Source organism: Paroedura picta, chromosome 9 (genome assembly GCF_049243985.1).
Source record: "Paroedura picta isolate Pp20150507F chromosome 9, Ppicta_v3.0, whole genome shotgun sequence".
Taxonomy (NCBI): Eukaryota; Metazoa; Chordata; class Lepidosauria; order Squamata; family Gekkonidae; genus Paroedura; species Paroedura picta.
Window position 1 is genome coordinate 1,130,179 of NC_135377.1, and position 26,784 is coordinate 1,156,962.

The 26,784-nt window shown below is 61.8% G+C and overlaps 2 protein-coding genes across 12 annotated transcripts in view; both read right to left on the minus strand.

Annotated features, from left to right (window-relative positions):
• Positions 1-291: 291 nt before the first annotated feature.
• On the minus strand, positions 292-21,411 carry GPT (glutamic--pyruvic transaminase). Of its 9 annotated transcripts, none has more exons than XM_077353501.1 (13): positions 18,310-18,324; positions 12,575-12,717; positions 11,381-11,561; positions 9,397-9,486; positions 7,615-7,723; positions 6,097-6,230; positions 5,599-5,842; positions 3,675-3,754; positions 3,348-3,484; positions 2,739-2,913; positions 2,011-2,166; positions 800-912; positions 292-558 (listed from the first exon to the last, which is right to left on the minus strand). In XM_077353501.1, exons 3-13 carry the CDS (start codon positions 11,516-11,518, stop codon positions 468-470), a joined length of 1,467 nt encoding a protein of 488 aa, XP_077209616.1. In that variant the 5' UTR covers positions 11,519-11,561; positions 12,575-12,717; positions 18,310-18,324; the 3' UTR covers positions 292-467. The 9 variants fall into 9 exon arrangements, with proteins under 9 accessions (XP_077209616.1, XP_077209613.1, XP_077209611.1 ...); XM_077353498.1 differs by lacking the exon at positions 18,310-18,324 and adding an exon at positions 15,087-15,266 and having other exon boundaries at positions 12,575-12,714; XM_077353496.1 differs by lacking the exon at positions 18,310-18,324 and adding an exon at positions 15,087-15,266.
• Positions 21,412-23,853: 2,442 nt separating this feature from the next.
• Positions 23,854-26,784, minus strand: part of PPP1R16A (protein phosphatase 1 regulatory subunit 16A) — a 38,367-nt gene continuing 35,436 nt past the window's right edge. For 2 of the 3 annotated variants that reach the window (XM_077353510.1, XM_077353511.1), the window contains exon 11: positions 23,854-25,615. In XM_077353510.1, the coding sequence (XP_077209625.1) occupies positions 25,244-25,615 (372 nt within the window). In that variant the 3' untranslated portion in view covers positions 23,854-25,243. The remainder of the gene's footprint in view (positions 25,616-26,784) is intronic. The other variant, XM_077353512.1, reaches the window with a different exon arrangement.

The window sequence follows — 26,784 nt, forward strand, 5'->3', positions numbered from 1 at the left end:
CCACGGAGAGGATGCTTAAGGCAGCTGCGGCCTTCCCCTGTTCCCCTGGACGGGCTCAGCCTCCTCCCAGCACAGCGGCTTCTCCTGCAAGAGGAGGCCGCAAGGGCAGCCTGTGGGGAGGGGGAACCGTGGGGGACAGGCAGGCTCCACGTGGATGGGGCTCTTTGCCAGCCTGAGGGGCCACCTGGGGGCTTGCCTAAACGGCCACCCTCTGGTCCCCCGTCTGAGCTCCCCAACGTCCATCCAGGCAATGCCTTCTGGGTAAAGAGTCCAGCCACCCAGCACCAGCCATTCTGAGTGCCGACATCTTTTATTGCTCGGCCAGGAGCAGGCCTGGCAGGGAGGGGCGAGGGCACGATCCGAGGGCTGCTGGGAGGTGCCGGGGGAGGAGGGGGCCTTCCCCACCTCTGCCTCTGCCTGGCTCCTCCCCCCTGACCCCCCCCCCCTGCGGTGTTGGGTGCTGCAGGTTAGGAGTACTCCTGGAGGAACCGGGCATGGAACTGGGTCAGCTTCTGCAGCAGGGTCCGCAGCTTCTCCAGCGGAGGCAAAATGGTCATCCTGGGAGGGGGGCAAGTGAGGAAGGGCTCAGACACACCCAGCTGACCACACCCCGCCAGGGCCAGTCTCACCCAGCCAGAATCGCACCCCCTCCCAAAATCAGCCCAAGGGCCAGAGTGCTGGAGATCCAGGTGCAAATCCCCGCCTGGCCACGGAAGCTGGCTATGTGGCCAACCTTACAGGGGGGTTGTTGGAATCTGCAGTTGGAGCAAATGTCTCCAGGGACTGGGCAAAGAGTTACCTGAAGTGAAAGGTGCCCTCCTTCTGCCCAAAGCCGCTCCCTGGTACCACACAGATGCCTGTCTCTTCTAGCATCTTCAGGCAGAAAAACATGTCCGCGGCCTGCCCTTGGGCCTGGGGGGAGAGAAGAGGCGCTGGGGAAGGGGCTCCGCACAAGGGGGCAGGCTGTCTCCCGTTAGTCCCAGACTCCCGTTCTCCCCCCATCCCAGGCCTGGAGGACGGAGCCCAGCACGTGTCGCAGCTGCAGGGGCCCTCTGCCTGGGGCTCCAGGGGAACCTGCCAGCAGCACAGGCCCTGCAAGGAGTCAGGCCTCTGAGAGCCAGAGATAGCCTGCGGCTGCAGGTGGAGGCTCCCAGCTGAGCTTCCAGCTGCCTCCTTTGGCTAGGAGCACTCCAGGGGGGGGGGGCTTGTGCCTCTTGTCTGTGGAGTTCTCTTGCGTGGGGAACTCCACTGGCCAGGAGGTCAGTCTGTTTGCCTCCCCCCCCCTTGTTGGTTAAGGGAGGGGGGCTCTGAGCACCGAGAGGCAGAGGGAGGTGGGACTGGCATCACCGAGGCAGGTGGGGCTTTTCTCCATGGCTGTGGCTAGCCCTACCTCTTCTTGCTTCACAGCCTCCCCCGGAAGAGATGCAGCCCCAGCAGCCGGCAGCCTGCCCCACACCACACCACCCCTCCCGCCGTGGAAAAGCCTTCCAAAGGGTCAGCGGCCCTCGGCCCCTGCAAGCATGGCCAGGGGCAAGGGCAGGAGGGCTGTCCTTCGCGGACCCCTCCTCCACCGTCCCCACATCCTTTGGCCCCCAGACCAGAATGTCTCCTGGGAAGGCCTGGGGCTTGTGGCCCCCACAGGTAGGTTCAGAGCAGAGCACAGCAGAGCAGAGGTGCCCAGGGATGACCCACCAGGAAGGGTCAGCAGGAGGTGTCATCCTCCCCCCACCCCCACCCCCACCCCCCATGCACAAAATCTTGTGAGAATCCCACAGGGCCCAGCCCCTTCTCCCCCCTCTCTGCCCAGCCTGCTCTGCTGGGCCAGCTGGCTGCTCTCCATGGTCCTGGACCCTGCTGGGCATTCCCCCCCCCTCCCGGCAGGAAGCGCCTGCTCCTCCCCGGAGCTCTGCCCCCCTCCTGCCCCATTGCAAACCCGGCATTGGGTCGCTGCAGGGAAAAGCATGTTGGGGGGCGGGGGGGGTCTGGCGGGGGGGGCAGGGCCAGCCTCACCTTTGCTGCTTCCACAGCCCGAGGAGGCAGCTGGATCTGGGGGAAGGCGTACATGGCCCCCTGCACCGGATTGCAGCGGAACCCTGGGGCTCGGTTCAAGGTCTCCTCGGTGAGTCGCGCCTTCTCGGCAAGGGCTCCCAACACCGCTTTCTTCTCCTGCAAGAGGAGGCCTGGCGGTCAGCCCAGGGGGGCCAGCCCCCCCCCGCCCCATCTTGCCAGCATGTCTAAGATGGCCTTCCTCTGACCCCACATCGGCCCCCAGCCCAGCCCAGCCCAGCCCACCCTTTCTGCCCTGCAGGAGGCTCGTGGCACGAGGACAGCTTAGAACTGGCCAAGGGAGAAAATTAAAACCCATATTAAGTCACAAATTCAAAAGACAGACAAGTCCTAAAACACAGGGGATCGGCTCTGAGTCAAGGAAGGAAGGTGTGCAGGTCCGGGGGGGGGGGTGTCAGCCTGGGCCCCAGCCGGTCCGTGAAGCACCACCCGATAGCCGCCATTTTTATTCCGATCTTCCTCCGAGGAACTCAGGACCCCACACCTTGTTCCTCTCTCCCCACATAGCCCCTACAGCCACCCTGCAAGGTAGGCCATGCTGAGAAAGTGCAACCGGCCCGTGATCTCCCGACGAGTGTGAGAGCTGAATCGGGACTTGAGCCCCGGACCCCCGGCCCAACAGTCAGTGCCTCCTTGGCTCTTGCCCCCCCAGGAGCCCCCCTGCTGCTTACCTGGCTGAACCGTTCGTAGGAAGGATCCCCAGGCTGGGGCCGGTTCACCACCGCATCCATGACGATCTGCCCTGGGACCGGCGGGCACAAGCGCACGGAGACCAGCTTCCTGAGCTGCTGCTGAACGGCCGGGTCCATGTTAACCACCTCCATGTAGCCTCCCCGGAAGCCACACCTGGGGGCAGGAGGGGGTGAGAGAGGAGCCCTCGGGGGGGGGGGCAGCCACACAAAAGCACCGCCTGCCGCTCTGCAGCCCACGGGAAGCCCTGCCCTGACAACCCACACCCCCTCCGCTGGGGGAAGCGGCTGCTTTGGAGGGGGGACTCGATGCTGAGGGCCAGCCCCACCCTCCCCGGGCTCTGCCCCCCAAAGTCCCCAGGCGTATCCCACCCCAGAAGTGGCAACCCCATCAGGCAGCCCCGCTCCAGAGAAGAGGGTGAGCCAAGGGGGAACCCCTTTGCAGTCCTTCCACGAGGACCCAGCCCAGCCTTTTGCTCCCTCTGCGTCCCATAAGGGCTGGTGCCTCTGCGAAGGGTGACCCCCCTGCACCTTTTAGCCCCCACCCCCACCCCACCCCCCCTCTTGGGCCAGGGGAGATGGGGCACTCACTCGCCCATGAAGCCCTTGGAGATGGAGTAGAAGGAGGCCAGCTCCACTGTGCCCGAGTACTTGGGCCCCATCTCAAAGAGGACCTTCTTGAAGGAGTGGAACTGCGAACCTTCGGCATAGACGTTGTCCTGGTAAACCTGCGGGAGAAAGAGCCGGCGGAGGGCGCTGTCACGGGGGGGGGGGGGCAAGAGCAAAGGCCAGCAGGGGCTCTGCAGGAAGCCGCCAGATCGCCCAGCACAGCCTCCCCCCCCCCTGCCCCGCCCCAGCTCCAGTTCTCAGCTTTCTCAGGGGACAGGTGGACAAGTGGGGGGGGGGGAGGGGGCTCACCTCGTCAGCCAGGAGGAAGAGCTTCTCCTCCCAAGCAAAGTGGATCACGTCTTCAATGCATTTGCGGCTCTGGACCTGCCCTGGGAAGGGGAGGGGGAGAGAGGCGGAGAGGTTTCTTGGGGGAGACCCGGGGGGGGGCAGGCAGGGCAGAGAGAGCCTGAGTGGGGGCAGGCACTTCTCCTGTGACCCCAAGAAAGTCAGCCGGGACCCTGGCCTGAAGCATCCAGGGATTCTGTAGTGCCAAAGAGGGATTGAGAAGCTCGAGAAACTGAATACAATGAAGTTCAATAGGCACAAATGTAAAGTTCTGCATTTAGGTAGGAAGAACCATCTGCACCAATATAGGATGGAGGAGACTTGTCTTGGCAGTAGCATGTGCAAAAAGGATCTAGGAATCTTAGTAGACCATACATTGAACATGAGTCAGCAGTGTGACTCAGTGGCTAAGAAGGCAAATGGGATTCTGGGCTGTATCAAATGGAGTATTGGGTCCAGATCACGGGAGGTGATGGTGCCGCTTTACTCTGCTCTGGTTCGGCCTCCCTTGGAGTCCTGTGTTCAGTTTTGGGCACCCCAGTTGATGATGGATGTTGACAAACTGGAGCATGTCCAGAGGAGGGCAACAAAGATGGTGAGAGAGTTGGAGAACAAGACATATGAAGAAAGGTTGGGGGAGCTTGGTCTGTTTAGCCTAGAGAGGAGACAATTGAGAGGGGATATGATAACCATCTTCAAGTATTTAAATATAGAGGATATAGAGGATGGAGCAGAATTGTTCTCTCTTGCCCCAGAGGGACATACCAGAACGAATGGGATGAAATTAATTCGAAAGAAATTCCATCTAAAACTCCGGAAGAAGTTCCTGACAGTGAGAGCGGTTTCTCAGTAGAAAAGGCTTCCTCGGGAGGTGGTGGGTTCTCCAGATTTGGAGATTTTTAAACAGAGGCTGGAGAGCTATCTGACGGAGAGGCTGATTCTGTGAAGGCTCAAGGAGGTGGCAGGTGACAGTAGATGAGCAATTGGGATGTGAGTGTCCTGCATAGTGCAGGGGGTTGGACTAGATGACCCAGGAGGTCCCTTCCAACTCTAGGATTTGATGATTCTATGATTTGGCTCCCTATCTAGACGCAGCTTTATTCGCCTCCTGGGGGCCTCCACCAAGTGGGCCTGCTTGCCACTCCACACCAGGCCCCATCCCAGCTGGAGCCCTCAGGAAATGCAGCCTTTTGGCCGCCCCACACCCGCAAAGGGGCCCTTCTTGCATCCCACTGTGGGAAGATCAGGCTTGCTGGGTTTACTGACTGGACATCACCCCCCATAAGGACAGGAAGGAGGCCCCCTCCCCAGATTAGAGACCTGATCTCAGAAGCCCCCTGGTTAGTATCTGTGTGGGAGACCCCCAGGGAGGCCTGGATTGCAGCCCCCTCTGTGTCGCTCGCCCCGACCAGGATGGCCAGGCGGACCGATCCAAGCGAGTCTTGGAAGCAGAGTGTGACGGGCTCTCAGTGGCTGCACAAGGCAGGGAGTGCCCAACCTCCTCTGTTTCTCTGCCAGAAGCCAGCTGTGAAGGGAGGGGGCTTTTCACCAGCGCCAGGGCAGGCTGCAGGAAGAGCCCCGGGACAGACAAGGGAGCTGGCCCCTGAATCGGAATGGGGTCAGGCAGGCCCCCCTTCCCAGCCTCCCTGAAACCCCCTCGGGACCAGCCCTGGGCCGTTCTGCCACTCAGCCCCCCCAGCCCCCCCCCCCCAGCAAGCGCAGGTGGGCAGGATGTTCTTCCGCCTCAGCCGGGCAGGGCCCAGCCTGTCTTGGGAGGGGAGGATGCGGATTCCCTTCAGGAACAGGCCTGGAGCCAGGCCCTGCGGCCACTCCTGAGGAGGTGCTGGACCCTCCCAGCCTGGCCCTCCGCCTGCCGCACGGCACCTACCGGTCGGGTTGCCCGGGTTGATGAGGCAGAGGGCGCGCGGGTGGCAGTGCTTCCGGGCCTCCCGCACAGCCCTCCGCAGCTCCTCCACGTTCAGGGCCCAGCAGTCCTCCTCGTCCAGGTAGTAGTTCACCTGCACGGCATCCAGCTCCGCCAGGGCGGCCGAGTAGAGGGGGTACTGCGGGATGGGGATGAGGACCCCCGTGCGGGAGTGCCCCTCCCCCGACACCAGCAGCTTCAGGATGGTCTGTGGGGCAAGCCGGGGGGGGGAAAGGGGGGGTTACTGCCGGCCGGTTTGGTTTCCTGTCCGCCTCCCCCTCCCTCCCTCCCTCCCTCCCGCCATCCCCTGGAGTGGGTGCTCCTTCCTTCCTGCCCGCCTTAGCCGGCTCTGGAGGACTCCGGGGGGGAGGACCACCCGCCTCCAGCTGGGCAGCACCTGACTCCCCCCTTCCTTCCCCTCCCTGAGTCCCCCCTGCATCGACATGTACGGGGTCCCGGTACCACAATAGCATCACTGGCCCCTGTGGAGAGGAAGATGTTTTCGGGGCTGGATGCAATGCCCCCGTCCCGTCTCTCAATGAACGCGGCCACATGTCGGCGGATCAGCTCGATGCCAGGGCTGGCGCTGTAGGCCCCTGGGGAGGGGAGGGGAGGGGAGGGGAGGAGGGGGTGAGTCCTGGACAGACGGCTTTGGCCGGACACCTTCCTGGGACTGTCAGAGAGGCGTCTGCATATCATGAGCAAGTTGCAAACATGAATGATTCATCATACTCATAATATGTTGATCTTTTCCAGCGCAAAATGTCTCAGCCTTCCTTGCATGCATTTACACAACAGCCCTGGGAGGCGGATCAGCAGAGGACCTGCCAGGGATTTGTAATACTGTACTTTGTTTTATTTAACATTAAGGAAAACAACAACGAGACTGCGGCCAGGAACTCGTTCTGCTTATATTGTTGGAACAAAGTTTGCTTTGCCCAAGAAGCACATTCTAGGCTTCGTGTCCCCTTCCGAGGGACAAACCTCTCGGGGCAGGTGGCCGTGCAGCCACTGAGGAGGACGGGCTCGAGCAAGAAGAGGAAGGCCAGTCCTGCTTCCCCAGGGCCAGCCTGGGCCCCCTCTCCTCCGTCAGCTGCCTCACAGGCACACAGGCTTGACTGCGGTCCCTCTAAGTCTCATGCCCACTTAGGATCAGGGCTGTGGGGCACAAGGAGAGTCACCTTTATCCTCCCCCCTTGTACGACTTCCCAGTGGAATGAATGAATGAATGAATGAATGAATGAATGAATGAATGAATGAATGAATGAATGAAGCGCTCCCAGGGAAAACCACACGCATCCCCAAATAGCCCCCCCCCCCCCGCTTCAAGGGGCTGCATGTGCATGCAGTGAGAAGAGCCTGCAGTTCACATGCCACTGTGTGTTGCACCTGATCCAGACCTCCCTTGGGTTCTCCGTAATGTGTGAAGCCACAGGCGGGTCAGTGCAGCCTGTCTCCTGGGCCCTGGCACTGGGAGGAGTCTGACTCTGGAACTCAGGACCAGGCCCCTGATCTGGAGTGCTTGCTGGAGATTTTGGGAGAGGAGGGGGAACCTCCAAAGCAGCAGCCGTTTTCTCCAGGGGAACTGGTCTCTGGATACAGGGACTTTTATTATTATTATTATTATTATTATTATTATTATTATTATTATTATTATTATTATTATTATTATTATTATTATTCGACTTGTATCCTGCCACCCACGGCAAGGCGTCTTGTGGCGGATGACGTAATAAGCCGACATAAATTACACCCGCGGACCTGGTGGGAGAGCTCCGTCCGACCGGCCCTGCGGAACGGCGCTCGCTTGGGCTCTGCCTGCTGGCCGGCAGTCCGTCTCGGGGTCCTCCCTGGCCCTCCGATGCGCAGGTGGCCGAGGGGCGGTCTGAGGAGGCCTGTCCGTCTCTCCCCCACCACGTCTACCCTGGGAAGGACACCCCACTGCGGCCAGGGGGCGGGGAGGGAGAAGAGAGTCCTCACCGATGCTGCGTCCTCCACACGCGTCCAGCAGCTGGGAGGCTTTCTCCTTGGCGTCCGTCGGGAAGTTGGGGTCGTTCAAAAGCTCCGGGCACATGCAGAGGGCAGAGACCTGCCGGGGAGAAGCCAGATGAGGCTCCTGCCCTCTCCTCGCCTGCAGCCTTCCCCCCCCCCCTGCCTGAGCTGCCTGGACCCTGAGGGGGGGGGGCAGGAGCTGCTGGTGGGGAGGTGAAGGATGCTCTTCCTTGCGATTGGTTTCTCTCGCGCATCACTTGGGCCTGAATTTGAACCCTGGAAACTGCCCCCAGGGGCTGAAGGCTGCCCAAGTTCCCTTTGACTCAAGCCTTGACTAGATCGAAGAAGACAGACGGGGACAAAGTCTCTCTTGCAGGATTCGGCTGCTATGAGGAAAATGCCCCCCCACCACACACACAATTGGGGGTCTTCCCAAGCTGTTTCCATAGTGGGTGGGTCCCTCTGCCTCTCAGGCCCTGCTCTCTGTGCCCCACCTTTGCATGTGAGGCTGATGGAGACGAGGCAGGGCCCACTGGGGGGGGGGGCACAGAAATGCCCTCCTCCTGAGCATGTAACGGTCAAGAGGAGTGGCTGCCTTTGATTCCCCACTTCTCCTCCAGCCAGCTGGGTGACCTTGGTGTAGTCACAGTCCTTTTAGAGCTGTTCTCCCAGAGCAGTCCTGTCAGAAATCTCTCCGCCCCACCTCCCTCCCAGGGTGCCTATTGTGGGAAGAGGAAGGGGAGGTGATTGTCAGCCGCTTTGAGGCTCCTTCGGGCAGCGAAAAGGAGGATATGAAACCCAATTCTTCTTCTTCTGAACCTTTCCTGGCACCTACTGAGCTTCCTCTCCAGCGCCCGGCTAAAACAGACCTTGCGTTTGGGGGTTCCTCTCACCAGCCTTTTCAATTTTCTGCTTCTGCTGAAGGATCATCTCCACGCTGCTTCTGCCCCATGGCTTGCTTTGAATGGCTTAGTTGTTTTTTTATAGCAGTAATTGTAATTGTCAGCTGCCTTAAGCCGGAATCTGAAGCGATGGCACAGAAGGAGGCGGAGAGGGAGAACAATAACAACAAGACCAAGACGTAGGAGGAAAGGTTGGGGAGCCTGGAGAGGCGACGACCGAGAGGGGATCTCATAACCAAGTATTTAAAAGGGTGCCATGTAGAGGATGGAGCAGAGTTGTTCTCTCTTGACCTGAGTGTCCTGCATAGTGCAGGGGGTTGGACTAGATGACCCAGGAGGTCCCTTCCAACCCTGTGATTCTAGGATTCTAAGAAAAACAAGAAGAGCTGATTTTTTGTACCCCTCTTTCCAAGTCCAAAAGCAGCTCACAATCACCTACTCTTCCTCTCCCCATAACAGACATCCTGGGAGGGAGGTGGGGCTGAGAGAGCTCTGAGAGAATTGGGACTGGCCCAAGGTCACCCAGCTGGCTGTGTATGGGGGAGAAGTGGAGAATCTGACCTGGTTCTCCAGGTTAGAGGCCTCTGCTCTTCACCACAACACTGAGGTGGACATAAATGTCCTAAGTCAATGCTTAGGACAGGCAAGAAGGTATCCTGGGGTCTTCCCCTATATCTGGGGCAATGGTTCCTGCCAGGGAGGAAGGGAGTTCTGGTAGGGCCCCAATGCCTGTAACAGCTGCGGGGTAGGCAGACATTAAAGAGGGACCACTTCTACCCCCCCCTCCCAGCAGGGCTCTGTGTGCTCTGAGTGATCTCAGGGGCCCTTTCCCCACTGCACAACCCCCAGCGAAGCCCCCAAATGCTACCTGGCGTAGGAAAGTGATGGGCTTCTGCCCCATGGCTTGAGCATCGCCAATATTGGCTCGGATCACCTCCGTGAAAGGCTTCTTCGCTCCCTGGGAAGAGGAGAGGCAAACAAAGGCCTCCTTAGGCCTGCCAACCCCCCCCCCCCCGGCCCCTGCTTGGAAGCGAGAAGAACCCCTCTCCCCCCTCCCAGCCCCACACCTCTACTGGAGAGCCAAGCTGAGGAAGGGAACTCGGTCATGAATAGATTGAATTAGTCTTGCTTGTTCAGATGTTATTACCCACCTTGAGCCTTTGGGAAGGGACAGATTATACATTTCGTTGTTGCTTCCTTCTCCTCCCCTCTAGTTTCTCCTTATCACTTCCCTCTCCTCTCTTCCATTCACAGCTACCCTGTGAGGTAGGCTAGGCTGAGAGTGTGTGGCTGGCCCAAGCAAGCTGCCCTGAGGATTCACCCCTCTCAACACCAGCACCACCACCAGACTGCCTCCTCGATCCCTCTCCCACCCCTCTCCCCCCTAGGCACACTTGCTGCGGATGGAGCCCCATTGGACTGGGGAGGTCTTACTCCTGAGTAAACAGGCAGAGGATCTCTGCATTCCCCTCCAGCTTAGTCCCCAAGCTCCCTTTCCCAGCTACTCAGGGAGGGGACGTGTTGCCTGTCCAGCTGGTCAGCTGGCAATTTCTTCACTTGCTTACCTGCAGAGCTGCTTTCCTGCCTGGTCAGTCAGCTGCTGCGGCATAATTCCCCCGCTTGGCAAGCCCAACTACCAGCTGGCAGGGCACTTCCTTGCCCAGCAGGCCAGTGGCTCACCTGCCCAGGCCCTCCCCAGGTCACCTGGCCAGCTGCTCATGGGTCCTTCAGGCAGGGCGGCAGAAGGAGAACGGCTGGCAAAGTCCCCAAGCTACAGGAAGGTCGGGGGGGGGGAGCCCAAGGCTGCCCTTTGCTGCTTCTCCCGGCATCCCCCCCCCCCGAAACAGGACAGCTCCGGGGCCCCTTTGCTGACATGTCTAATTGGCACCCTCCCCTGACAAAGTGGGGGCCAGGAAGTGGGGCTGGCAGCGATCCTTAAGCATCTGCCTCCTTGCTGACCTCTGACACTGGGCCTGAGGCCGTCCATGGCCGGGCCTGAGTTGCCCCCCTGCATTCTCCTCCCGGTGGACCCCCAGTGAGAGGGGGGCTTGGCCAGAGACAAGGCCTTGCGAGCAGCTGGCCACACGAATCCTGCCCTTCCAAAGACCCCCCCCGGAAGGTAATACCAAGAGCCCCACCTGCTTGGGAGGGGGCAGAGAGTTGCAGAGGAGGGCTGCCTCCAGCAGAGGGGGGAACCTGCCCCAAGGCTTGCAGCTGATCCTGCATTGAGGAGGGGGCTGGACTAGATGGCCTGCATGACCCCTTCCCTCTTTGGGGTTGCTGCAAGAACTTCCTGGCTAGACCCTTTGAGGCAACTGGGCACAGGTTTGGGGGCCAGAGCTCCTTCCTGGAGGGGTGTGTTGCATCGTGCCACGGCAAAGCATGGCAAAGTGCAGACCGAGAAGCCCCACCTGGTCAGCCTGGTCAGTGGGTGCCTCAGCCCAGCCACCATCTTGCTACCTGTGGAAGAGGGCAGGCTGGTATTGGGCTCAGCTGCTGGGGACACAGGGGGCTGGCGTGGCCCCCCAGCACAGCTTCGTCGAGAGTACACACAGGACTTTTTCATGCTGCACCCCTGCGGCAACCCTTGTGCCACGGATGGCCTGGCAGGGACTGGCCCCACATGCATCACCCCCTGGAGCAGGTCCAGGTGCAGAAGCAGCAGAACAAAGTTGGCGTGCAGGGGCCAGCGTGCAGGCACACAACAGCTGGGAGCCAGACCCACCCCCTGCTGGTCGCCCCGGGGACCTGGCTACAGCTCGCAGACAGCACCTCACACGGAGGGTCTCCCCGGTGGCCTCCAGGTGGGCTCTGCCGCAGCGGGACCTCAGAAGGGCCAGCAGCTCCCTTACCTCCTGGAGCTCCTTCTCCAGCTGGACGGCCCGGGTGACAATGGGCCCCCGCACGGCATACTCCACCCTCTGGACGCAGGGGTTCATGGAGCCCAGGGTCAGCACCTTGTGGCGGCCTCCCGGCCCGTTCTCCGCCATCCTGGGCAGGCTCTCCGGCTGCTGCTGCTGCTGCTGCTGGCCCCTGTGCAGGAAGAGGGAAGCGGGTCTCAGCGGGACTGGGGGCGGCGTCGGTCGTGGGCCCCCACCCACCCCCACCCAGTGGGCACTGCAAGCCAGGACGGCCCTGGCCACTCTGCTCCTCCTCGGCATTGCCGTCAGGGGACCTTGGCCGGGTGAAAGTCCTGTGGGAAAGCGGCAGGCAGGGGCCAAAGGGCCGGGACTCCTCCGAGAGGCCCTCCCCAGCCCATGGCAAGCAGGGAGGGCCCTGCCCCACCGGAGGAGAAGGGCACCTACCCAGCTGCCCGGCAGGCGGGGAAGGAGGCGGCCGGTTCCCACCCAGGCAGGGAGGGGAAGGAGCAGGGCCTGTCAGAGGGCAGGCGGGAGGGAGGGAGGGAGGGAGGAGGCGTGGGGCAGGGAGACACAGGCACATTGTGGACAGCCGCTGAAAGGGCCCGGCCTGCCTGCTGGGGGGGACAAAGGCGGAAAACAAACTGCCCCCCCCGGCCCCCCGCAGAGCCTTTCAGCACCGCTGGGCATGTTGCCCACGGAGGATGGGGAAGGGGCAGGGAGGAGCGCTCGGTGCCAGGGCTGGGGGGGCACGGAAGAGGCTCAGGCAGGCAGCGGGCAACAGAGCCCCCCCCCCGCTTGCTTGCTTGCTCTCAAGGAGACTGCCGGCTCTTGGCACCCCAACGTACGCACCTCCCACTTGAGGACAGCACCTGGCAGGGCTATGCAGGCGTGTCGTGCGAGCACAGCCTGGCCCCTGCAGGGGTAGCGCACACCAGCACCTGCCAGGCAGCCTTCCGGGCTGAATCCGGAGCACCGCTTGGCCTGCCCAGAGGGCTCGGACTGTGCCCACACCACAGAGGCAGCCCCCACCAAAGCGGCCGCTTCCAACGGGGGGGGGGGGGGGCTGGTTTTGGCTGCCTGGAGACCAGTGGCAGGGCCGGGAGAGGCCAGGGCTGGGTCCCCCCTGGAGGACGGCCCCCCTCCAGAAAAGCCATCTTTGCAAGACGAGAAGGGCCTCCAGCTCACCGTCGCCCCAGAGCCCGCTCCAGGAGGCTTCCCTGCGTCCCACGAGGCGGCCTGGCCTGGCCTGGGGGGGAACTGTCCCTGCAGAAGCTGGTGAAGAAGACCTGGGTGGAGAGGGTCTCGCCAAGGCCCCTGCAGGACACCTGCTGCAGACGAGGGGAATACGACTTGGCCCCATGCAGAGAGACCCACACATCTTGGGGGGGGGAGCTCCTCACTGGCCCTTGGCATGTGGGGCAGGGATGGCTTGCTGGACCCCGGAGGGATGCCAACCTCCCAGTGGGATCAGGGGATCCCTGGGTTTTACAGCCCCTCTCCAGAGTAAAGACCTCAGTTCCCCTGGAGAAGTTGGCTGCTTGGGAGGGGGGACTCCATGACATTAGAGACCCCTGAGGTCCCTCCCTGCCCCAAATCTCCAGGTGTTTCCCAGCACTGGCAACTTGGCTCCCCAGAGAAGGGGGCATTATTTACTGATTGACTACCCTCACTTTTACCTGGCCTTTTACCCCAGTAGGGAATGTTTACAACATTCACCCTCCTCCCTTTTATCCTCACAACAGCCCTGTGAGGGAGGTCAAGCAGAGAGGGCACGACCAACTGCTGCTTCATATCAACATGGCCACCTGCTTGACTCTCTCTGGGGGTGGAGGTTGTGTGTTGGACACCTGAGTTCGACCCTCTCAGCCCTGACCAATCACACGCCCTCTCTTGGCCTGCCTACCACACAGGGCTGTTGAGAGGGTGAAACTGAGTGGGAGGGACTCACCCGAGTGCCTCAGGAGAAGGGCAGGGTTTAAAAAGTGCCCTGGAGAAGAGCCAGGACATTCTCTGCTGGGCTTAGGAGGGCAGAAACAGAGAGGCAAATCCCTTAGCAAACAGGCTGGCTACCAGCAAACCTGAGGAACGGGTTCTGCAAGAGACACCCCTCCCTGGGCACGAATGGAGCCAGGCAATGGGCAGGGGAAGACAGCAGGACAGCTCCCAGACAGGGCCTGGAGGGGGGCTCCCCAAGGGTGCACCCCCCCCCAATTTCAGTGCTTGCTTAGTATGATTGCCCTTCTCTTGGTGGGGCCTGGGGACCCCTCGGAGCCCCCAGGAGAAAGTGGTTCCTTTGGAGGGCAGACTGCTGGGTTCCCTCCCCTCTCCCCCAGACTTTCAAACTCGGACAGGGCAGTGCGGCCAGCCATTATGCAGCTGGACGCCTAGAGCGGCCCTGCCCTGCCCTGCCTCAGCCTCTTGTGCCTGTCGAGGGCTGCCCAGGGTCTCAGGCGGAGCTCTTGCCCCTCACCGTATCGCCTGCCCCTTTAACTGGAGAGGCTGCTGGGGATCGATGCTGGGAACGTCCCTGCCGGAGTGGACTCCCCTCTCCCGGCTGCTTCCCACAAACGGTGCAGAACTGAACAAAGTCGGCACACAGAAGCTTCGACCCAGAAATGGTTTTGTCGGCCCCTGGACTCCAAATATGTCGGGGGGCTTCAGATCAGCCTGGCCACCCCCCTAAATCTCGGCGGAACTGAAAGATTCAGGAGCAGGCCACAGAGTTCACTGCTCCCACCTGGACTTGGAGAAAGCATTGGGGACGGACGGTGGTCTGCACTGCTGGGAAGAGTTTGCTGTGGAGTAATTTGGGGGACTTTTTCACGTGTCCTGTGAACCCTTGAGCTTTGCTTCACTCCCGTTCTTTAGACGGCTGCTCTAAAACCTGTTGCTTGTATCCGCTCACGCTGAGCGATCGGCCTGCAGCCCCAGCAAGGAAGGCAGGCAAAAAACAAGGGGATGGGCAGGGCCAATCGAAAGAGAGCAACTCCAGGGTCAAAACACTCCCCCCCCCTGCAACTGGATAGATTCAAATGGGCAGCCACATGGGTCTGAAGCAGCACAACAGAATCAGAGTCCAGCAGGGGCACCTTTAAGACCAACAGAGATGTATTCAGGGCAAGAGCTTTCGGCTGACAACCGCTCGTGCCCTGAATAAATCTCGGTTGGTCTTCAGGGGGCCCCTCCCAATGGCCCTTCTTAGACGGGACCTCCAGGGCGGAATGCAGGAAACTCACAGCTACTTGCCTTGGAGGCTGCCCGGGAGCGTGACACGGGGAGGAGGGGGGCTCACAGATGCATTCCGGGATGCTCGAGAAGCCCCCCCCCCAAGTTCTATGCCAAGTCCAAATTTGCCCCATGGCTTGCTGCATGAGCAGCCGAGAAGTGAATCTCAGCTCAGAGCCGATCCCACTTTGTGGCCTGACCCCCATTTCGACGGCTCTGTCCCTTTGACCCCAATCGGAAAACATATAGCTGGCAGAGCGATGATAAGCTCACGGCCCCAGTCCCTTTCGCAAAAGCAAAGCACGGGGCTGATCGGTTTCCCGGGAGGCGTGTCCCTGACGAATTTGCCCACGGGAAAGGGAGAGCATGTTTGCCCATTTTTGGACACCCACAGAGGTCAAGCTCCATGCAGGGAAGAGAGTGCCAACCCCCCTGCAGAGTGCCTCGGGGGAGCCCCACTGCTTCCTCTCACCTGCCGGTGTGGCTCAGGGCCCCGCCAAGAGTGCCTCATTCTGCCTGGCTGGGGCAGGGCCCTCCCTGCGCTGCCTCTTCTCCCCCCTCGGCAGGAGCCGGTCTTGGGCCCCCGCAGGCCAAGGTGGCCCTTTGGCTTTGTGAGGAACGGAACAAGGCGGGACATTCCGGAACGCCAGGCAGGTTCTGGGACTCCGGAGAGGGGCCAGCGGAGAAGAGGAGGAGGAGCTGGTTTTCTGAGCCCCGTTTCTTACCTCTCGAAGGAGTCTCAAAGCAGCTTCCTCTCCCCACAACAGACACCCTATTTGGTGGATGGGGCCTAGAGAGCTCTGGGAGAACGGGGACTGGCTGCATGTGGAGGAGGAGGAGGAGGAGGAGTGGGGAATCGACCCAGTTCTCCGGATCAGAAGCCACTGTTCTTCACCACCACACCAAGCTGGATCCCACCAGCCCCTCCCCTGCCCAAAACCTGCCTTGCTTGGGCTCTTCCTGCCAGATCTCCAGGAGTTGCAGTCCCTCTGCCCCACCAGTGCCGGGGGAGGGGCATGGCTGGTTGCCCTTTGAGGCCTGAGGCATCCCAATAGGTCAGTGAGAGCCACCAACACAACCAAGGCTCTGGGTTGGTGGGGGGGAGGGAGATGGACCCCAAGGGGTCCATGCTGTAGGGTCCCCCCTCCCAAGCAGCCCTTTCCTCCTGGGGAACTGATCTCTGTGGTGCACAGGTGAGCTGGAATCCCAGGGCATCCCCAGGCCCGACCTGGAGGCTGGCAACCCTGAGTCCTCCAGAGATCTCTTTCGGTCCCGCTGAGGACCTTCCCGGCCCCTCCCAGGCCAGTGGGCGAGAGAGAGAGGCGGCTGCCTGACCACACCCGAGAGGCCATGGGGAGCCTTTCCTGCTCGGCAGGCCCAACCGGGGCTTCCCCTGGAGCGAGGAGCGAGGAGCAAGCCTGCTCAGCAGCCAGGCCGGTCGGGACATGGCATCCCCGCGAGAGAGGGCCGCCCAACGGCCAGGGCACGTTCCCAGCAAGTCTAAGCCACAGTCTTGTGGCCACGCAGAGCCTCCTGCTGACAGGCCCCTGCTCTGCGTGGGGTTGCCAGCCTCCAGGAGCGGCCTGGAGACCTCGGGGGTTATGCCTGGCTGAGGCCCTCCCTCTTCCCCAGGCTGCAGCCCCAAACTCGTGTGAATTTCCCAGCTTGGACCCAACATCCCTATCCTCCCGGAGGCGCTCCTCATGCAGCAAAGGCCCACTGGCCCCTCCGGCCCTTTCCCGCCCCCCTGGGAGCCCTCCCTGGCCTGGCAAGCTGGAAGGCTCCTCGGCTTGGCACTGTGGGGGGGGGGGGGAGCTCACAGGCAAGGTGGAAAGGGGAGGGGACTCTCCTACCCCCCCCCCCATCTTGCTTCCTGCAGCCCAGGACCCAGGGGGCCACAACCAGGCAGGCGCTGACAGGTAGCCACCGTGGCAGTTAGGAGGCTGGGCCAAGACCAGGCAGATCCGGAATTCAGATAGTCACGCGGCTGCAAACGGGGGCCAGTCTAGCCTTCTCGAGCCAACGTGGTGTGGCGATTAAGAGTGGACAACTCTAACCTGGAGAGGCGGGCTCGATTCCCTCCTCCTCGCCCCCCCTCCCATAGCCAGCTGAGCGACCTTGGCCTGTTCACAGTTCTCTCAGAGCCCTCTCAGCCCCGTCTACCTCACAGGGTGTCTGTTGCGGAGAGAGGAAGGGAAGGCGCTCTGAGGCCACTCTGAGACTCCTTCAGATATTAAGAAGCAAGGTACAACTAACCAGCTTTTCTTCTTCTTCCTTACAGGGTTGTCGTGATGATAAAAAAGGGGAGAGATGCATGTGCCACCTGGAGCTCTTTGGAGGAAAGGCAGGAGAACAGAGGGACAGAGTCTGGCCTGCCTCTCTTCCAGGCCCAGCCGGCCTCCGATCCATCATCTGGTGTCTGAGTGCGGCTGTGAGCCGCAGGAGCTGGAAAGGCCAGTTTCCCACATGGGGCTGCTGCAGCCTCGTCAGTTGTGCAACGGGGCACAATTGTGTAACAGCCGTAAGCTTGTGATATGCTCAACGATGGCAAGGTCCAGCATTCCCCACCACGGGGGGCTCGGTCGCGGAAGACGGTGGAACTCGCAGAGAGGGCTAAACTTACGACTTGGATGGGAGAAAGACAATATCTACATTTATTGCTCAGGGGGAACCTTCCCCCGAGAGAGCTTCTGCACAAAAAGGGGGTGAAGTGAACCGATGATTTGCATTTTTGATAATTAAGGGGTGGGGGTGGGGAGAGCATTTTTCATTCATAATTGCAAAGTTAGCAATAAGTTTGTAACTTCATATTTCTTGTAGAGAAAACCGGAAGTCTTTATATATCTGCATCTTTTCATCTTTTAGTATTTAAGCAATAGGTGGACAGATATTCTCCCTTTTTTAAAAAAAAACTATTTTTAAAAATAAAATAAAAACAGGCAGTGATTCACACGGTGCAGCTTCCCCGACATGCCAAGGAAGCGTCAGTTGCTGAATTTCTGATGCTGAACAATCTCAGAATGGTGGCACAAGATGTTGGGGCACCATTTGGGTGGGTGGGTGGGTGGGCAAGGCCACTGTTCAAAGGGGCTGCTGCACAGTTTGTCCCTCCCTGTCAGAGATCAGCCCGCCAGTGCAGCATTCGCACTGGGAGCTGAAACCTCAGGGTAATCTCTGGAACGAGCATGCCCCAGCCTCACAAATCTCTGTCCCAGGAGCCCCTGGGAGGTGGGGCTGAGAGATTTGGGAGTGCAGCCTGGAGAGGGACCTCAGCCAGGGGGCATGGTGCAGAGCAACCCTCCCAAGCAGCCTTTTGCTCCAGAGACACCCGTCTCCATAGCCTGGAGGAATTCTGGGAGATCTCCAAGCCCCGCCAGAAGATTGGCATCCCAGTCAGGAGGAAGACCCCTCTCCAGAGCCCCGTGAAGGTGGCCGTGTGGGGTGTGGGGGGTGTCCAGCAGCAGGATCTCCAACGAAGGCCTCCCCAAGAGGCCACGGGAGGCTGCAGGCTGGAGCCCCCGCAAAGGAAAGCAGAGCTGGACGTGGGACCCCATCCGGCAGGGCAAGCTTCTTGGCTGCCGCAGGAGTTGTGCAGCAGCACGGTGGCACCCTTCCACGGTGTGCGAACGCACACGTGTTCCGAAGCTCTCCTCTGCCACCTCCTGCTCTGTGTACCTGGAGCCCCGAGGACTCACCTGGGGATTTTCCAGCTCCCACGATCCTCCGGAGCAAACAAGGCAATGGTCATGGGAGTTGGAGGGAGCTGCCTCTTATCGGCCCTGGGAGCTGCAGGGGAGGGCGGGGCCCCTCTGCACACGCCGATAGGCTCCGGTGTCACCGTCACAGGGCTCAGCCCCATCCTGCACCCGGCGCAACGCCAAGCCAGGGCCGGCCTCCCTGTGCCCGTCTCCTTTGGTGCTTCTTGTTCAAGTAGCCATGTGGCCCTCCCCCCCCCCCGCCCGCCCACCGGCCAACAATGCCCTTCCCAAGCAGAGCCCCTTCTGGGTCAGGACGCCTGGCACCTAGCACAGGGACAGGCAGGAAAGGGGCATCCCTGCCAACAACACATCTTTGCTCGGGGACAGAAACTTGGCAGGAACAGCAACCCCCCTCCCCCCCCAGGCCTGGGGAAGAAAGGGAGCATCTCGCCTGGCCAAGGCTCTTGGGGAAGCGTCACCCCAGAGGAGAGGCAGTGGGTGGCCAGCCAAGCAGAGCTGCTATTGTCCACCTTTGGCGTCCTCCCAGGAACGGCCAGGGGAGTGAAGGCCCGCCCTGCAGGGGGCTAGTGCCTGGGAAAAATAAAATTTGGGCAGGGGGCAACCCAGCTATGGGTTCCAATCCCTGGCAGCCACTCCTGGGGTGGGTTAGCTCTTGCGGAACTTGGGAGGGGGAGGGGGAGAGGGCACCAGTCCTCGCGGGGGCAGAGGAAAAACTGCCCTCCCCACCAACCTCCAGGGATTGGCCAGAGGGCAAAAGGCCTGCTGAGGTGACCTTTCTGAACTCTGGGCCCCGATCCCTGCCTCCCCCCAGAAGAGTCGGGGGAAAGTAGGCACGTGCCAAGTCCCATCCAGCACCACCCCATCTGCAGAGGGACCCCAAGTCTCTCCTCTCAGGTGGCCCAAGGAGAGGCCAAGCCCTGAGGAGCCCGACGTCCGGCAGCTGTGGGCTCCCTTCCCCTTGGACACCAATGAAGCCACGGGGCAAAGGCAGAAGGGCACCCCAAGAGGTTCCCTTGCAAGGCGCAGTGGGGCCTCTCTTGGCCCCAAAATGCCTCCCCATAGCCCCTCTGGGGGCTCCCCCATACCTTTCCAAGTCCATAGGGGACAGGGAGACCAGTGACCCCCAGCCCCACGACCCTGCAGTCCCCCAATCAGCCAGCCCCAAGACTAGCAGACCCCGTCCTCCGATGGGGCATGCTCTGTACATCCCAGCAGGCTGGGGGGAGATGGGGGGCTGGCAGCAGAAGTGCTTGAGGGCTGGGGGATCTCTTGAAAGGAAGCTGGGGGACGCAGGGTGTTTGTAGCGCAGTGCCTGGTACTTTCTGCAGGTAGCTCGTAGCAATTTGAGCCGGCAGTTGGACAGACCCCACCCTGAGCCCACCACCCCTTTCGAGTCAAGGCAAGGCAACGGTGGTCCTACCTGTGCCGGACTGCAGGGGTGCTGTGGAGGGCTGCCCCCCTTGGGCCCACGTGCCCCCGGGTTCTCGACAGCCCTCCTCCTCCTCCTCCTCCTCCTGGGGCTAATGAGGCCGTGGGGGCCAGGGAGGGCTGAGCCAGGAGCGGGTGTCACCTGACGGGCAAGCTTGACCTTTGCTTCCGCCTCAGCAGCTGCCTCGAGGGCCGGGCCCAGGCTGCACCATCACTCCGTGCAGTGCGTCCTCTGCGGCCACAGCAGGGCCACGGCAGCCGCCCCGGGCCAGGGGAAGGGCCCTCCTCCCACCGCCTGAGAGCCACGCGGGCCCACCTCCGCCCCGGAGACCAGGGGCAGGGCCGAAAGTCACCTGGGCTCATCCCCAGAGACATTATCTGCCGTCCTGTGACTCAGGCCAGGAGCACGCCAGGGACTCAGCCTTCTCTCCAGCCAGGCCCCGGGCCGATCTAGGACAGGCCTGTTTACTCTCTCCTGGATCTCACAAAGTCGGGATGGGGCAAGGAGTGTTTCTGGGCATGTGCAGAGCACTGGGCTGCAGGAGCACAAGCCAGGCACCAATGATTCTGGCAGGGGATTTCCAGGCTTCCGGCGAGACCGAACTCCATTCTCCAGAGACGGAGCTGGGAGCTAGCCAGCAGCCGAGGGCCCGGAGAGCGTGGCCCCGCATGCAGAGTCAGACCTGCAGGCTTCCTCCCGGCCAGCGAAGAGGCCCTCGCTCGGAAGGACTGCTGGGGAGGTGTTCCCGGCCGGCCGCAGATTTCACAACTGACGAGAAGAGACTCATCCTCTCTCGAAGGGAGTCTCCCAGGAGCCTGGGCGCACCTTCACCCGACGGCTGCTGGCTCCCTCCGCAGGACCGCCTGGCCCGACCGTCTGCTGCCAGTCACCAGCCTGAAACTGGGAGAGGGTCACACGGGAACGGCGGAGGTGCAGTTGGCTCAAGAACTATTTTTAAAGAAGCACGTTTAGAATGAACGCATGCCGGATTCTGCTGCCGCGACCGAAATAAAAATGTGTTAAGACTTGAAGGCGGCACAGATCTCTGCTCCCTTCAGGGGACTGGTCTAGGCAATGTGCTTCTTGTGCTTTGGCCACACTCTCCGCCTCTCCTGGGCAACTTTCCCCGGGTGAGGGTCGGTGCCAACTGGCTCGTGACCCCTGGGCATCGGCAGCCAACCCCTGCGCAGGCAGGCCTGGGAGAAGGGCTCCGTCTCTGCCTGGAGGAGGCCCCCTCCCCCTCCCAGGATCCCCAGCAGGGCTCAAGGATGGGGCAGAACGGGGAAAGACAGGTGCCTGCCCTGCCGCGAGGACTGCCAGCCAGGGGCCAAAAGGAGAACCCGTCCTTCAGCCGGCTCGGGTGTCAGCAGCTGGCCAAGACATTCCTGCTGGGGGGGGGGGACAGCAGCCGCATCTCTTGCTCCCCCCCCAAACAGAATCCCCTCCCCATGCCCCCTGCTCTGCTCAGCCGAGAAAGGAGACCCAAAGGAGGCGCTGCTCACCCTCTGGATGCTGGCGGGGGCCCTGCTGCTGCATTTGCGCTCATTGGGGCCCAGGGGATGCCGGAGTCCACGGGAGGAAGCAGTGGGGTGGCGGCCGGCTGGTGGCCAGGGAAGGAGGACGGCCGGGAGTCACTTGGGCTGTGGGCCCTTGGGAGGGACGGAGGGAGGGAGGGAGCTGAACGGGCGGAGGCCTCTCCCAGCGAGGAGGAGCTCCCGATCCAGAGATTGCCTCAATCTCCGTTTGGGCTGCTGAGGAGGTGCCACGAGGGTGGGGGTGGGTGGCGGGTGGGCCTTTCCCAACCCAGATGCGTCAGACCAGAGGGCGGTTAAGGAGGGCCCAATGGTCTGCCCCCACCCCCACCCCCACGCCCACCCCTTGGCTGTGCCGGCCACAGAAGTCTCTCTCTTGACGGGGTTCCCAGTTCTGGCCAGGGCCATTCCGGGAGATGGGGGGGGGGAGTCTGGAAAGGGGTCTCCCCACGGAGCCTGCCCCCCCTCCGAATGCCCTCCTGGCCTGCAAGGGAGCCGCTACCTCCGAGGCCAGGAGCTCCTTCGGAACCAACAAGGCGGGGGGAGGGGGGGGGCTTTGGAGAGCCGGATCGGCCGTTGCCAGAGACCTCTGCAAGGAGGGGAGCGCAGGCCCCGAACCCTTGTGGGTCTCCCTCTAGGGGGTCCCTGGAGTCAGCCTTTTCTCCAGGGGGGCTGACAGCTGCAGGCCCCACCTGGACTTGGCAGTTTTAGCACCAGCCTTGACCCAAAGCAAGAGAGGCGTTCAGACTTCTCCAGGAGCCCCCGGGGGCCTGCGCCCCTCCCTCCAGCTGCTGCCCCCCACAAAGAGGCTCCCAGGGCGGGGTACCCCTCCTCCTCCCCCCACCCAATGGGGCTTCAGGAACATCACCATGACCACAGGGTTGCCAATCTCCAGGTGGGACCGGGAGATACCTCCTCCCCCAAATTACGCTTGATACACAGATGAGAGCGATCGGTTCCCCTTTTGCTCCGGGGTCTGATCTGCAGGGTCCCGCCGTTGAGGGCTGGGTGAAAGTTAGCATGCCCTGCCCCCACAGCCCTGCCTGGTACCCAGCGGGAGCCTGGAGTAGCTGGCGGCCGTCTTCCCTTCTCCCTTACAAGCACCCCGGCAGGACCAGGAGGGTGGGACCGTCCAAAGGTCACCCGCCAGTTAGCCGGCAGAGCAGGGGTCTCCCAGATGCTAATCAGATGCTCTGAACCCCCCTGCCACGCTGGTGGTTGCCACACCGGGGAAGTGGGCCGGGGCTGAATAAAGCTACACAAAAGCAGCCGACTTGTGGTGGGTGGTCCCGGGCCCAGGGAAGCTGAGCTCTGTGTGTGGGGGGGGGGGAGGGGGAGGAGACCCCCTTCTTCCAGCCACTTCCCGAGCTGCAGCAGGGGGCCAATCCCAGTGGCAGAGTCTGGAGAGGAAGGCAGGCCAAGCCCTGGGGGGGGGGGGGCTGCCCCAGAGAGACCTTTGCCTCGGCCACCCCAGGCCCCTCCTCGCAAACAGAACTATCTGCTGATTGTCCTGAGTTCTGGAGCTCCTGCCTGCCACATGCAGAGCCTGGAGATAAGGGAGGGGGCCGGTGGGTGGAGCCCTTTGCCTGCCTTCCAGGAGGGGCTAGGGATGCCAGCTCTGGGTTTGGAGACACCTGGAGACCTTGAGGGTGGGGCCGGGAGGAGGAGGAGGGATTTGGGGCAGGGAGGAGCCTCAGGGACAGCGGCCCAGGGGAATCGTCACTGACGGACACCTGGAGAGCCAGTCTGGCCAACGGGCCAGAAGCAGGGACCCCGGCGGGTTTGCCATTGGGCCTTCTCTGCTGCCTGGGTCCTTGGCCCCCCTGAAGCCTAGACCCGCAGCTGCACTTTGGAGGACTTGGCCAGGGGCGGGAGCATCGCTCTACGCCCACCAGGGATGGCCCTGGCAGAGCAGCCCCTCCTGCCGTTCCTCCCTCTCGGCTGGAGAGCCACAGGCCTCCAAGGGATGAGGACGGCCTCGCTTCCTGTGGCAGCCGGGCGGGGCGAGTGGGAAGGCACCCCCTGGGAAAGCAGCTCCTGGGGGCCAGCCCCTCTGCTCACCTCCCTGGGTGGCTGCAGGGCTTGGCCTGGGAGCGGCACTCTGGCCGGCTGCATTCCCTGGTTTCCCGGCCGGCGGGCTTCAAGCTTGCTCTGGCAAGGGTGGTCGGGCAGATCAGGCTCCCAGATAAGTTAGACTGGGGGGGGGGGTCCTTTCGCTGAGGCACCAAGCCCTCCCACCAGCATCCCCACACCCTCCTGGGCGTGTGATGCACCATTATGGCGACCCCGCAATCTACAGGCCCCAAATCATCTTCTCCTCCCCTTAACAGCCCTGTTAAGGGGGGGCAATAAGGCAGCCAGGAGCCAGGGGAAGGCCAGGCCCCTTCCCAACGTGGTAGAGCTATGCTCCCCCCCCCCCAGTCACCTCAGCTGCTCTCCTGGAATGTGTCCGTGTGTGTGTGTGGGGGGGGGGGTACTTGCTTTGGCCTCTCATAGATGAGGTGGGTTTCCAGCCCCTCCCCCCAACCCAAGCTCAGAGGCCATGGGGTGCCAAGAGGGTGGGGGCCACACTGTTTATTTTGCCTCATTGACAGCGAGGAAGTCTCAAGACCAAAAACAGGACAAGACATGGAGGGGGGGGGGTGACCCTGATAACATTTTAAGAAAAAGATTATGCAAAAGAGAATAGAAAATCCAGAGTGTGCAAGCCCCCTGGGGAGGGGGGGAGAGAAAATTCTCCAAGGGCCTGGGGGAATCTGCGGCTGCCTGGCTGTCTCCTGTAGGATCAACGCAGCCGTGATTCGTGCAAATTGGTTCCCCTTGCAGAGAGGCAGGCTGGCAGCCCAGACAGCTGGGAAAGAGGCTCCCCCAGGTGAGCCCCCCTCCCCCAAGTGCCAAAGTGCTGGAATCATCCAAAGCCCCCTGACCTCACAGCGAGGGAGGACAGGGCTTGTGCCAGCCCCTGGAGCCTCTCTGCCTCCCTCCAGCTGCCCACCAAGGCCCCCAGAGCAAGGGGAGGGGAGGGTCCCCTTGGACCGCACCCCAGAGCCAGAGAGCCCCCACACAGGGGAGAAGAGTCCGCCCCCTGCCCCACCAGGGGCCATTTCCACGGCTGAGCCAGAGGCCACTTGGCCCCTCCGTCATTCTGCCCTCCCCCCCAGGCCTGGGCCCCGGGGCCTCTGAAGCAAACAGCCCGCTGAGTCTGACCGCGGAGGCCAAGAAGCCAGGCTGGGCTTCCAGGGGAGAGAAGGGGGAGCTCTACTCCCCCCCTTGCCTTCCCAGCAGGGCTTCCTCTGAGCAATGCCAGACAGCCGGGCAGAGCAGAGGCCTGCCGTTGGGGGAAGAGGCAGCCTGCCCTCCGTGCAGCTGGAGCGGCCTTTGCCGCTGGGAAAACGTCAGAGGGCTGCTTGCAAGTCAAACCTGAGGAAACAGAGCCGGGGCTGCCAGCGTCACCCTCCACCCCAAAGGATGCGGCAGGCAGGGGGCGGCTTCATCACGGAGATGCAGAGAAGCCCAGCCCCAGAATACTCCGGCCGTTCCCGCCCCGTCCCAGCCCCAGGCTTTCTCCAAGGGACTGGAAGGCTGGCCTCCCCTGGTGCCCTGGCAGCAGCACGGCCCGTCCTTCCCTGAGACCCTAGAAGGCTGCAGGGACCCTCCCCTGAGAACCCAGGGAGGCCATGTGCAGCCCAAGAGCTGTTGCCCCAAACCCAGGGAGACGACCCACGGAGACTAGAGCTCCCAGCAGGGTGCATGCTGGGAACTGTAGTCTGGTCTGCCACGTTTCTGGGCCTGCTGTTGTCCAAATACTTTGGCGAGCTCCTGTTTTGCCCCAGAAGGGAGCAGCAGCCCCCCTGTGTCAGCTTTCAAAGAAGAGGCCGCAGGTGCCCTCAGGAGCAGCACAGGCCCTGTCTCCATGGGACGCTCGGCCCGGTCGGGAGGCTGCTCCGGCTCACATCACGTAGCAGCAAGGCTTCTTCTCGACCGGGCTCTCTTCGGCAGGGGCGGTCAGCTTGAGGAGGGGGGGCTCCCCACTGGCCGCAGTGTAGTACACAGAGTTTGGGGCCTCCCCCGGGCCGGCCGTTAAGTCCTCGGGGTGGTGTCTTTGCAGCTTGGCGGCAGCCCGCTGGCGCTTCAAGTCAGCCAGGGTGTGGTGGGCCTTCTCCGTGCTGAGCTCCTCCTGCGTGGCCAGTTGGTAGGAAACGCTGCGGTCCAGCCGCTTGGAGTACAGGTGCTTGGGGTGGGCCGTGCCGTTGCGTTGGGACACCTCCTCCACTGGCGGGCCCCCTGGCCTCACCGCCTCGGCCTCGGCTGCAGGATCCTGCTTGGAGGCAGAGAGGAGAGATAGAGGCACTGGCGTCTCGGCCTTTCGGCTCCCCCCAGCTTGGCACACTCGGGGCCCACAGCAGCAAGGCCGATTCCGAGAGCCCCACAGAGAGAGAGAAGGTGTTATGCACTCTGCTCCGCGTGGCCCCCCACGCAGGGACGACCCCGCATGACCCTGAGGACAGAGAGGCAGAGGCATCGCACAGCATCAGAGAGTTGGAAGGGTCATCTAGTCCAACGGGAGCGAGGGACTCAAGGCCCGCTGTTTTCCAGCAGTAGGGGATCCCGGTCCAATTCTGCTCCAGTGAGTTAACGCTGTCCCTTAGGAATTCCCTAACTACGACAGAGCACTGGCCACGCCCGTCCCCATATGCCACCTTCAGTCCTGCTGCACGGAAACGGCGAGGGACCTTTCAGCCCCATCATTGGGGGTCCTGATAGCTGCACAGGTTTCCTCACTCTCCACTTTATTATAAAGATATTTGTTCCCCTCACCCTGCCCCAACCTCATTCGTCTCCACTCTCCTTGAGGATGGCCTTAATGAATTCCCTTTGGCTCTGCTGCGAAGGAAAGGGACACTCCAGCCTTTCATTAACTGTCCTGCGTCCCCAAAATCAATGTCTGACTAAGTTAAGGATTTGCTGGGTTAGTCTGGAGCAGCAGAACAACTGAACTGGGGGGGGGGGGGGATCAGCCAGTATCAAAACGCTCTGTAGAAATGGATGCTGCGGCCACATCTGGAAAGCCGTGTGCAGTTCTGGTCCCCACAGGTCAAGAAAGGGAAAGGTGCAAAAGAAAGTAAACTCAAATGGTTAAAGGGATGGAACACTTTCCCTAGGAACAAAGGGAGGCTGTGTAGTCTTGATACTTGGGAGGGGAGCCCCACAGCGGGGGGCCTTCTGGAGCTCTGGCCCTGCTGGTGGACCTCCTGAGGGCCCCTGGGTTTGGGCCCCTGGGTGACACAGAGCATTGGACCTGAGGGGCCACTGGCCTGACCCACAGGGCTTCTCTTATGTTTTGGACAAAGTCTGAGTCCAGGGGCACCTTTAAGGCCAACAATGTTTTATCCAAACTATGGGAGGGAACTTGGCGTCCTGCTTAAGAGAAACAGAGCTGGGTTTGATCCCCCCCCCTCCTCCTCCACATGCAGCCAGCTGGGTGATCTG

Excerpts from the sequence above, each read along its gene's own strand:
- GPT (XM_077353496.1), bottom strand. The coding sequence starts at position 15,251 with ATGTCCCGCCTTGTTCCGTTCCTCACAAAGCCAAAGGGCCACCTTGGC. Across the intron at positions 5,843-6,096 it reads GGGCCAGTGATGCTATTGTG|ACCATCCTGAAGCTGCTGGT; the intron begins GTACCGGGACCC and ends CTTGCCCCACAG. Across the intron at positions 2,167-2,738 it reads CCTACGAACGGTTCAGCCAG|GAGAAGAAAGCGGTGTTGGG; the intron begins GTAAGCAGCAGG and ends CTCCTCTTGCAG.